General features: G+C 42.1%; 1 protein-coding gene across 4 annotated transcripts in view; it reads right to left on the bottom strand.

Annotated features, from left to right (window-relative positions):
* Positions 1 to 12,659, bottom strand: part of Dennd1b (DENN domain containing 1B) — a 176,840-nt gene that overhangs the window by 81,733 nt on the left and 82,448 nt on the right. For all 4 annotated transcript variants that reach the window (XM_090341472.1, XM_090341469.1, XM_090341470.1 and 1 more), the window contains one exon: positions 4,422 to 4,522. In XM_090341472.1, coding sequence (XP_090197598.1) covers positions 4,422 to 4,522 — 101 coding nt within the window. The remainder of the gene's footprint in view (positions 1 to 4,421; positions 4,523 to 12,659) is intronic.

Raw genomic sequence — 12,659 nt, 5'->3', positions numbered from 1 at the left:
CAGAAGTGGTGTTGTGTCTCAAATGGTAGAGCTCTAGCCTTGAAAAAGCCCAAGGACAGTGCTCAGGCCCTGAGTTCAAGCCCTAGGACGGGTAGATAGATAGATAGATAGATAGATAGATAGATAGATAGATAGATAGATAGATAGATAGACAGATAGATAAATGGATGATATCATCATTTGGGATGCTTACATAAATTGTTAAACTAAAATTAAAGCTTCAACAGGACCTTCTTGTGGCCTTAAATACTAAAGTCCCCTGAACATTTTTTATGGCACTGTTGTGTAACTCCAAAGTGTTTTTTCTCACAGCTTCTAACAGAATGTAAGCTACACAGATGTATGAACTAAAGATCTTATTCATGTTTGGTATTCATATGTTGCAGAATTTCTAACATAATTATGTTTTGTAGAATACAGGGTTAATTAAATAGGTATTTCTCACTGTTTCAGGCTGGGTTGTGTACATTTCTTGTAGGAAATAAGCAAAACCAGTCTCATGAAAAGTAGTTTCTCAACCAAGCTGAACTTTTGCCTAGCTGTTCAGGGAACAGATTCCTGGCCTCTCGGTGTGCAAAACTGTCAGCAAAGTGAAGTGGAGAAGGCAGGACAGAAAGGAGCTGTTAGAATTTGTTCTTCTAAGGGGTAGCAGTTACTCCTCACATAAAAATCACCTCTTTTTCTTTTTTAGACATAAGACTATCATGACCAATCAATCCAGTTTGTCGGAAAAACTTGGGTTTCCATTCGTTTTTCTTTTCTTTCCTTCTTTCTTTTTCTTCTTTTTTTCTTTTTTTTGCCAGTCCTGGGCTTGAGCTCAGGGCCTGAGCACTGTCCTTGGACTTTCTCAAGGCTAGAGCTCTACCACTTGAGCCTCAGCACCACTTCCAGCTTTTTTCTACGTATGTGGTACAGAGGAATGGAACCCAGGTCTTGGTGCATGCTAGGTAAGCACTCTACCACTAGGCCAAACTCCCAGCCACTCCATTTATTTTTCAAACTATTCTCTTAGAAATTAAGTCTAATCATTTCATAGTAAAGATCCAATAGAAAGAGTAAAGATAGACTTAACTTTCCCTGAATAAATAATAGTCTTGCCATCATCGTTTGGCCTAGCATCCATATGGACCTCTGTTTCTGGACTCAGGAAGCTCCACTGTATCTTGCAGCTTCATAGACTTCTCATGAGGAACAGCTTCAGCCTTGAGTAGGAGAGCTGTCCCTGATTCCCCATGGACTCGTGTATGTCTGCTACAGAACTACAACACTTCCGCCTTCATCTACACTCTCTGTATGTGCGTGTGCTCATGTATGTGCGTGTGTTTCTTCCTGTGAAAAACTTCCAGAAAAAAAATAGGTCTTCGCTTTGTCACAAAGCCACAGGTCACCAAGTAGGTATTCACTAAATGTTTTATGAATGAACAAATGAATGAATGAATGAATGAATGAATGAATGAATGCACAAGCAACATTGAGGTTAAATTTTGTCAGCAGACTATGGTGCCATATTCACCCATGGTCACAAGATGGCATCACACCTCTTCACAGCCTATGCCATGCCAGAACTGTCAGGTCCGAACATGGAAAGTCTGCAGTCCCTCCAAAGAGATAGTGACTCCTGAAAACATGCCACTGTTCTTTTGCACTTGAGTATAAAATAATGACCTATTCACAGATCATGGCACTGGCAGAACGTCTGTGGTATTTTCTCACTTTTGCAGATACACCAGTCTGATTCTAACATCGAGGGTATAAAGAGAATAAGATAATTTTCCCTACAAGTTGCTTAGTCCTGATATCACACTTTTCTTTTTTGTGGGTCATGGGGCTTGAACTCAGCCTGGGCGCTGTCCCTGAGCGCTTCAGCTCAAAGCTACCATCTTACCCCTGGGTCTGGGCATTGTCCCTGAACTCTTCAGCTCAAGGCTAGCGTCCTACCCTTGGGCCATGATGCTGTCCCTGAGCTCTTCAGCTCAATATTAGCGCCCTACCCTTGAGCCAAGCCCCACACTTCCTGTTTTCTAAAGGTTAATTGGAGATAAGAGTCTCAGGTCCTTTTGTGCCTGGGCTGGTTTTGAATCTTGATCCTCAGATCTCAGCCTCCTGAGTAGCTAGGATTACTGGTGTGAGCCACCACGCCTGCTCCCGACTTGATATCACACTTTCTGACAATAGAGGAGAATAAGAGTCTTGGTTCACCATTTCCAAGAGGACCCTTAGATGGACCTGCTGAGTTCCTCTGACTGTAGCTGAGCCTAGTGCTATGACCTTCAGGCTCAGAAAGTTCCAGACAAGTGCTTATCTGGTATCACAGCTTTCTTCTCTGTGCCAGGGAAGAGCCTGGCATTAGCCCTGGTACAATGTGTCACTGGGGCTACTTTAGACATTAGAAATTAAGATATTCCAGGGATTCAAGCCTGGAACATGCTTTTCTCACTGCAGTGGAAGCAGCAGCAGAAGAAAGCCCTCATGGCAGATATCGAACAAATCAGAGAAACAGCTCAGAACAAGTACAAGACTGTGATGTCATCAAAGGAGCTAAGGAATACCCAAGAAAATCTTTAATCTCCAATTTAATACAGAGATTTGAGAAGTCAGAATACATGTTGGTAGAAAAACTAAGAGGGCACTGACAATAGAAGTTGTCAATAAAATACGAGCCTATTGCCCGTGCTCATGCCTGTTGTGAGCTACTCAGGAGGCTGAGATAGGAAGATCACCGTTCAGAGCCAGCCAGGCAGGAAAGTCTGTGAGACTCTTCTCTCTAGCTAACCACCAAAGAGTGCTACAGCACTAACCTTGAGCACTAAAGCTCAAGGACAATGTCCAGGCCCAGTTCTAGGCCCAGGACCAAAGAAGAAGGAAAAAAATTAATATAATATATAATATAATAATTATCATCTGAGCCCTCATAAGTAGAAGCATTTTTTCTTGAACCACTAAATCGAATAAAAATTATACACTAAATTTGATATAAAAACTGCCTCTTAAGAGTGCATAAAAACATGTTTCAAAGACTCTTTATAAACCTTTTTGTAAAATATTTTAATGACTGAACACCAGGCACAAAGACCTATTACATGTGTCAAAATGAATAAACTGCAGTTTCTGCCTTGAAAGGTGGTAAAATATTGCAGGTATGTTGGTCCAAGGGAAAAATCTCTCTAAAATGCATAACAAAAGAGCCTATTTATAGATCTAGCTTTACACTTGGACTCATGTGTGTTACACTTCACAAGATAATTAAATTGCATTCCGATAGTCTGCCAAACTGTTCTGCCTTTCGCAGTCCCCACAGGCAGAACGGCGGTGGCTGGTCATTGGGCAGAGTCCTCTGCGTGGAGACACACTGCACATCGCGTCATCAACACGTGGCCATTGCAACCAAACTCCACAGAAAACCTCAGCCAGCCTGTGAATCTAAATCACTTGAGTCTGTAAATAACTTTAATCTGGTTTTCATGAAACAACAAAAAAAGTTAATCCAAGACATTAATTCTAAAAGAACTTTGTGGGGTTTTTTTACTAATATTAGCTGTGATATAAACAAATACTTAAAATGCCAAAATGATTTCCCTCTGTGTGTGTAGGTATATACATGCATGGTTTAGAAGGAAAAACCTCATCTGATTTAATTTCTTCTGAATTAAGCAGTGCCAGTGAAAAGTGATTACATGAAAAAGATAACATTTGAGCCTCCAGCCCTGAAGCTACAGTTTCTGAATCTAATGGTTGATTGGCCTCACGGAATAAACATGAAGGGAGAGGGGGCGAGGTCATGGGTCACTGTTCTTAATTTCTGTAGGCCTGATTGAATGCAGATTGGTGAGGCCACTAGGAGTTGTTTCTAGGACTGGCAAGCCCTTCAGAATCATTCCCAGCACTCTTCAACATTCCTTGGCATGGCACTTTAAGCTGAGACTTGGACTCCAACCAGGAACTCAGGAATTCTCCAGTTCAAAGCAACCCCAGCAGTCAGAACCCAGCAGTCAGAAATGAAGGCGAAGAAGGAGGAAAGGTGTGGGAAGTTTGCCCTGACAGAAATGACCTGGTTCTTGGCAGATAGAGCAGGCAACCTAACCCACAAGCCTGAGATACTGAATACTCTCAGTGATGCCACCATGTCTGGACCATTTCCCTAACCACCAACGAAAACTACAGTTGTTTCTACTTAAGCAATTTGCTTATCTAAAAGGCAACTAAAAGAAACCCACGAAACGTAAACAACCCGATGCCTGCCCAAGGGGGATCTCTGCCACCTTTGGGAGGCACTACTTTGACCTTCAGGAAACTACTCTTGAATATTTGAATGACCCACCTAAAAGTCAAATGTCTGCGATTTCTCATACACACACACAACGGCTCGTCTAATCTGTAAATGAGGTATTTTCCCCTGGAGGAGGCCAGGGAAGCCAGCTTACCAGCAGTAGTCCAGCAGGTGGGGAGGAAGGACGGGGATATATATGTGCTGCCAGTACATGGGGTAGAGCAGAGCGGCCGATCCGTGGACACAGGCGGTTAACTGAAATGTGTAAGAGAGCCACAATGAGGAGCTGACCACCCTCCGAAGGGAACGCGAGCTCGATCTGCCCTAAACGACGGTCACCCAACGCGTGCCATGCCACAACTCACGCTGGGTTTACAAAGCCCGTGGCAAAAGCTGCTTTCTGGGAGGCAGGTGCAGCCGTAACCACGTGGAAATACAGTTTGCAGTGGAAATTTAAAACATCAAGGAACGTGGAGCTAAAAGAAAAAAATATGGTTTTAAAAAAGAGGTGAGCATCTCAGCAAACATTGTGAGGCATTTTCCAGTGTGTGCGGCACGGTTGAGGCATTCACGCGGATTAATACACCGCGATTAAATATGGAAAGGAAGAGAGGCTGAGCACTCCTCAGGGATATCATTAGGGCAAATTGCCCAAGAATGAAACATGAGCCAGTCAGGAGAGTCTGGAAGCTAGAATAATACCAGGGGACTTGAACGTTCGACAGTTGGAGCTGCAGTAATGTGTGAACTGCAGGTTCCGGTATCCGGAGACTCTGCTCAGTGACACAGAGAATGCCACCATTGACCAGCACGCCACCCAAGCTTGACAGGCGTCCTACAGGAAGCCAAGTATGTCATCATTTCATAGCGAAACCGCTCATTCCAGATTAACATTTCGTTTGCTAGCTTGAGAGCACAGCAGCTGCAAGCACTGTGGCTGTGACTTTAAAGGGAATTGCCATTTTAATTGTGCAGTTTGGGCAAGCATTTAATTAAATGTACTTAATACTGAACAAAGGGCCATTACTTTTTTTTCCCCCTTTCCCTCCTGAAGATCTTCGTCAGCAGTCTTCCCAAAGTGACTTTATTTCCCTTGTAAATTCTACTCCTCCCAATCTTAAGTCACTTTGCAGTAATTAGTGTGACATTCTTTTTCATGGGTTTAAAAGTTTTGCAATTAGCCTTTATTTCAAGATTACAAATTTTAGTCAGCTTCAAAGTGAGAACTGTAAAATATATCTGAAGGCAATGAGCCACAGACTCCCTATGATCTACCATTCCTATTTTATAATTACACAAAGAAATTAAGTATCACAGGATACACAATTAATTTGAAATAATAAATGTAAAGGAAGCAATTCAAGTTTCTGGACAGTAACATTCTTATGTCTGTATAAATATAAAACAGTTCTTTCTATTAAATATCAATTAGGATACTATGACCTCAGGAAAAAAATAACAATTTTCATTTTTTAGATCAATTTTACATGGCAAATAATATATCTTCTTCTTTTCATTGAAGATAATACATCTTCAGAGGGATTTGGTACCTTGTGTTTATAAGCTTTATTAGTTCATCACAGGATTTTTTCAATAAAAATTTCAATGCCTTAATTAGAGCACATAACATACCACTGGGAGGCATCCAAATACTTCATTTAACTCTTACAGACCAAGGATTTATTTATGTTTCCAAGTTGGGCTGGAGGGAAATGAAAACCAAGCTGCTTTAACTCATTGTGTCAAATTCTCTGAGAGCTTTCAGGCCCACCCTGGCTGTAAATTACAAGAGGTTCCATGCTGAATTAACCCTTTTCAGCCCTTTCTTGAACTGGATGAGCTAGGAAAGCTCGGATACTACGGATGGTCCTAATTACCCAGTGTCTCCTCCACACACAAATGGCTTCTAGCACATCCCACCTACAGCCTTCAAAATGGAAGAGCTCACCAGACTGCCACCTGTAGTCCTAGCTACTCAGGGGGGTGAGATTTGAGGATCCAGGTTTGAAGCCAGCCCAGGCAGGAAAGTTTGTGAGACTCTTATCTCCACCAAACTACAAAAAAAAAGGGGCCAGAAGTAGTAGAGCTTTGGCTCAAGTAGTAGCATACTACCCTTCTGCAAAAAAAGCCTAGGGACAGAGCCCAGGCCCTGAGTTCAAGACCTAGCACACACACACCCTACACACACACCCCACAAGTAAGCGTCCCTTTTTATTGTAGAGGAAACAGTAACAACAAGGCAAGAAGGAAAGTGACCTGACGCCAGGCCTACTGATACCCTCTGCCCACCTTCAGTGAAGTCATTCATCGTGCACTAACAGAGCACAGTGCTAAGTGATGAGGATAGTTCCTGTGATTATCGGCAAAGTCACAAAATGTCTGCAGTTGCTAGCATCTATCAGTGGGTTAATCGAGTCCAACGAGAGAGGAAAGAGGACATGGCAACTTTCTGTACATGGATAAAGGTTAGAGACAGAGGTAAGAACATCAGCAGGGATGGTGACTTTAACGACTGGGGAAGGGAAGATCAGGCAGTCCTCAGGTACCACCATCCCAGGTGAAAAGCTCAGAGACACAGCTCAAACCACAAAGAACGGGGCATGCAGGATGCTGGTTGCTAACATCAGTAGATCCTAGCTGCCCAGGAACCTGGGTTCGAGGCATCCCAGTTCAGCCAGATAAGACAAAACTGTCTGTGAGAATCCATCTCCGCAATAACTATCAAAAGGTTAGGCTAGAAGCCTGGCTTACATGGCAAAGCACATGCTGGGGCAAGATCAAGACCTCAGGTTAAAACTATATGGGGGGGGGCAGAGCTGGACATAGGTGTGTAGCTGCCATCCTAGGTTCTAGCTATCTTGGAGGATTAGGGACCAGGAAGGCCCAGGCACGCATGTGAGAGCTTATTTAAAAAAAAAAACAAGGCTGCTAGGGGCATGGTCCAAGTGGTTGGTTGAGAATCTGCCTAGCAAGTTCAAATCTTAATCCTGCCAGGAAAGAGAGAGAGAGAGAGAGAGAGAGAGAGAGAGAGAGAGAGAGAGAGAGAGAGAGAGAGAGAGAGGGAGGGAGGGAGGGAGGGAGGGAGGGAGGGAGGGAGGGAGGGAGGGAGGGAGGGAGGAGAGAGAGAGAGAGAGAGAGAGAGAGAGAGAGAGAGAGAGAGAGAGAGAGAGAGAGAGAGAAACTGAAGTCTAGAGGGCAACCTCTCTCCAGCTCTCCCTGTCAGCTAGGGTTAATTTCACAGAAGTACATAAGACAGAGCAATGGAGCAGCCCTATAAACAGGAGGATTACAGAATTCTGATGTGGAGGCATCTTAACAGAGAACTAAAGAACTAGAGCTCTGGAGCTGGGAGTTTGGCCTAGTGGTAGAGTGCTTGCCTAGCATGCAGGAAGACCCAGGTTCATAGAAAAAAGCCAGAAGTGGTGCTGTGGCTCAGTGGTAGAGCTCTGTCCTTGAGAAAGCCTAAAGACAGCGCTCAGGCCCTGAGTTCAGTCCCCAGGACTGGCAAAGAAAAAAAATACATAAATAAATAAAAATAAAAAGGTTACCTGACATAATTAATACCTTAGAAACAGAAAGAATGGTTGAATTCAAATTTTCCCTAAATAATGGTTTAAGAAAAATTTTATCTTTAAGTATTATACCCTTACATACACCACTGTACTGAAATCATAAATTGCTGAGCAATAGAAAATGATTAAGAAAATACATTAAGAAAATACATTTCGCACAGATTAAAATCATTACATAAACACATGTGGGAACCTGGCGAAGACAAGACTCAGAATTATAAAATTATCAGAGAGAAAAACGTCAGCCACAGTGAACTGAGTCACAGGGGCTACTGGTCTGATGGAGACACTGCCACTATTAAATAAAACATAACACTAACAATAATGGCACAGATACAGTCACCATGTGCCTGCTGTAGAATTTGAGGTGCCCAGGTTGCGTGCCCATAACACCCTTCGGAAGAAGCAGGACTTGTTCGTTATTCTATTTTACAGAGACAAAAGTAAATCAATTGTTCTGACCATACATCTTGCAAACAACAAATGCAGGAGGCAAAAGTGGGCAGGTTGAATCCAAAGTATAATCATCATCATTTTAAAGTGTTTTTGGAATATAAAGATTTTAAATCTCCATTACTATGAGGCTTTGAACATCTCCAGACTGAAGATATCTTACATCCATTACTTAAAACAAGATCACATGTTTGGGCTCAACAGTCAAATAAACAAAGGCAGATGACCTTTGGATGAAAAATTCAGGATCCTTGATAGACAGTGGTCTGATTTACAAAGCTCTGCCCTGGGAGCTCAGCCTGCAATGTCACAGAACGGCAACAGACTGTCAGCAAATGCTAAGGGAGGAAACTTCAAGTTGCCTCTTCCTCTGGGTCTGCAGGTACCACTAAGTTTGAAAACAAACTACAGTTCTGTTCTGTTGTGATGTGTAAACTTCTTTGTCCCTGTTCTTAAATTACATTTACTAGAGAAAAATCATTCCAGTAACAAGCCTAAGTACTGTTTTACACAATTTAGGAAGTATATATTTTGAGAAGAAAAAGATTGCAATCATTCAGTTCTCATGGAGACAGAAAAGAAACAATCCATCTTGGATCATTTGAATTGGCACAACTTACAGGTAAATATTTTTTCCTTCATTTCCTCCACTTTGTTTTTACAGTCCTAGGATTTGAACCAAGGGCTCAACTCTTGCTAAATAGTTTCTCTACCACTTTTCCACTCTATCAATCCGTTTTTGTGGTGGCTACTAGTAGAAGTGGGTCTTGCTTTATGGCCAGGCTAGCCCTGACTGGCCCTGTGCTTTTCTTTGACACAGGGATGACAGGCCGTATGCCATGCACCCAGCTGTTGTGTTCCTCTGAGACTTGAGATGACAGGTATACACCAGTGCCCCACCACTGACTGAGACAGAGTCTCACGAACGGGATGAGCTCTGAAGATCATGGTTCAAAGTCAGCTCAGGCAGGAGAGCCCTGGAGACTCTTATCTGCAATTAACTAGCAAAAACATAAAATAAAATAGAAATGAAGCTGTGTCTCCAAGTGGTAAGAGTGCTAGCCTTGAGCACAAAAGCTCAAGGATAATGCCCAGGTCCTGAGTTCAAGTCCCAGGACCGGTATCTAAATAAATAAATACAAAGGCTGACCATGCCTCATCAAATATAATTTGTAGACTAAAACTAAGCATAGGACAAGATGGCGTGTAGCATTGTGTCATCAGGAAGGCCTAAGTTCCAACAACCAGACACTACCAGGTTGGTGGCAGCACACACAAAACCCAGGGTCCTGGCATGCATGCCCAGTAGCAGGCAGGGGCAGCATAGCCATGCTGCAGGACAAGGTGGCACTGATTACTTCTGTTTGCTGGTAGCGAGGTTTGAACTCAGGACTCTGCTTGTTTCGCTTCCTCAGCTCACTCGGCTTGCTCGCTTACTTGGCTGGCAATCCAGGTGTGGCTCAAGTTACATCTCCAGTCTGGATTTTTGCTGGTTATTTTGGAGATAGAATCCTTGGACTCATCTACATGGTTGGCTTCAAACTAAAAATCCTTCAGATCCCAGCCCCCTAAGATTACAAGTGTGGGACAAGTTAAAATATTGCTTTATTTTACTTCTTTTTTCTCTTTGGAGTGGTATTAGTTTATTAAGGGTGATAAAAATGAAATACCTTAAGTTAGGTAATTTATAAATAATAGAAATTTTTTTTTAATCACAGATCTGGAGTGTGGAAAGTCCAAGATCAAGGTTTCAGCTTAAATCATAAGGCACAGAAAACTCAGAAAGAAATCCTCACTCTATTGAACTACAAAAGGGAGAAAAGAAAATCCATAATAGGTACAATCACATCTAAATATAGAGATCACATCTCAAAAGACACACAATGTCCTCAAAACTAATTTTACTAAGGAAAAGTACATTTTTTCTTCTATTTAGGATTGATGGCCAATACTAGACCAAACTGTGAGCATTCTATAGAGAAGACACATTAGTAAATTAGACAAATTAGATTTAAAATACTTGTAACAATAAAAATTAGTAACTTAGATAAATTGGTAAACTGAAACCATCTGAGACCAAATTTGTGGTGATAAGACTTGAAGAAACAAAAGCCATTAGAACACAGAAATTATAATACAGTACACCTCCCCAGTGATTGTTACATTAAAATTCCTGCTCCCTGAATTCAAAGCAAATTGTACCTCAGAGGACAAATAGCCTAAACTCTTAAGCCAGAAATGCTTACTTCCTGTAGAAAACAGCTTTTAGCTACAGGGCAGCGGGAAGAAAAAAACACCTCTAGTTTCCCTGTCTGAGATTATCAGCCTGCCATCTCACAATCCAGTCACACTGGTACAGCACTGAACACACAATGGACACAACAGCAGAATGCAGGTGGAATAACGCACATTATCTGCCCTCTCCACTGCTTAATTGGTTGCTAGGGGCTTTGGGAAGCATTACAGACTCAATCCCCTACCCCTGTCAAACTAAATGAGCCAACAGGAAAACAAACAAAGTCTAAGGATTGCTCCTTGACTATTGCTAGGAGAGGTCCAGTGGCGATTTGTAACTGCACCTCTCTGCGGCCACGTTAGGGACTCCAGGGTCACAAGCACTCTTCCGTCACCCTTAACTGGGAGGCAGGCCTGGCTCTCTTTGTTCTCTCATCAAATGTTCCTTCTGAATCTCCAGAAAGCTTCTCTCTGAGCTTCAGTTTGGAAGGAATGTGCACATGGGTGGTACCATTCAGTGACAAATCAAGATGCACACAATCCAGATGGAGAGGTGAAACTCCTCTGGACTCCTCTTTCGTCTGACTAACACTGCACAATCTAAGTTTTAATGGCTGCTTTTCCAGAGATCACAAGATTTCTTTTTTGCATATGCCCTTGATGGAATTAATGAGAAAGGGAGAGAAAAGCGTATGCTGGAACGCCTGGGGGCAACTATAACAAAGGAAGAAATTACAGTTTATTAACACAGTTCCAACACGCACAGCATATTACATGCTCTAAACTGCCTTACCCGATCACATCCCTGCAACTAGCATACTCACCGACTTTCAGAGGGGGACAGTTAGGAAATGTTGGCCAAAATAGCAGCTAACATTTAGACATCCGCTCTAAAGAGAAACATCTTCCTACCTGCCTCTCTCTACAAGCCACACAGATCCAGTCTAGTTAACATACTATTGACAGCACAATAAAGAAGGCTCCTGTCAGATGCTGGCCACAGAGTGTCTGAGACAAAACACACAGCCCCAGCTGACTAGTTAGAGAAAGTCTGGTGAGGGACAATTATACAGGCATATGACAAGGCTTCATGCCTGAGTGACTTGAGAACTGATGACACGGTTTTCGACAACAGTCCTGCCCACCTATGGCCTCAAAGCAGCCATGGGTTCACTGACACGACCTTGTAATACCATGATTTCTTCTGCTGCTCTGAATCTATGACACTCTGATCTAATACTGGTCTATTGAGAACCACGTGGAGGCCTACCTACAGCATGCCTAAAGTCAAGGTGCTTCTTCAGAATCGCCAGCAGCCAAAGAATCACCACAAAGCAGGTGATGTCTCAATCCATCAAACTAAACACGTGGAAAACTACAATAACAAATCTGAACACCCCACTTCAATAAATGCAAGGAAACTCATTGGGACTTTTACATCATAACATCAACTTTTTTTTTTTTGCTTCAGACTGTATTAGTTTCTGCTTTCTCTCTATAAAGGTTACAAGTTATTTTTAGGGAAAATAGCACCTCAAGAATGGAATCCTCAAGTTATCTGATTCTCCACCACTGTGCCTTCACAGAAAACCACAGGAAGCTGTAAGGTTGACACATTTCATTGTGTCATCATCATTTTTCATCATTATCATGGTGAAAAAGACTCTAACAGAGGCAAAGAGGATTTCTAAGATACTTTAGCTGACATGTATACTTAGATGAATTTGAAATTTTGGCTACAGATTTTAAAGAAAATCAAAAGTCAAACTACAACTTCTTGCATAAAGTTTAAGTGCATTCTAGTTTCTATGCTATGTTTAAAAATATAAAAAAGTTAATTCATTGGCTATTATTCTTTGTTTTAATTTTTAAAGATTGCATTAAATGATTTATAAAAGCCAGGCATTGGTGGCTCATGCCTGTAATCTTATCTACTCAGGAGGCTGAGAGCTGAGAATCACAGTTCAAAGCCAACCTGGGCATGAAAATTCATGAGACTCTTAGCTCCAATTAACCATCAGAAGACCAGCACTGTAGGAGAATTAGCCTTGAGCTGAAGAGCTCTGGGACAGCACCCACGTTCAGAGTTCAACCAAAAACACAAAAAAGATTTATATAAAATAGTTCGCCTT

The sequence above is a fragment of the Megascapheus bottae genome, chromosome 10 (assembly GCF_031878675.1).
Source record: "Megascapheus bottae isolate mThoBot1 chromosome 10, mThoBot2.hap1, whole genome shotgun sequence".
In the NCBI taxonomy this organism is placed as follows: Eukaryota; Metazoa; Chordata; class Mammalia; order Rodentia; family Geomyidae; genus Megascapheus; species Megascapheus bottae.
This window is presented reverse-complemented; position numbering and strand designations above follow the sequence as displayed.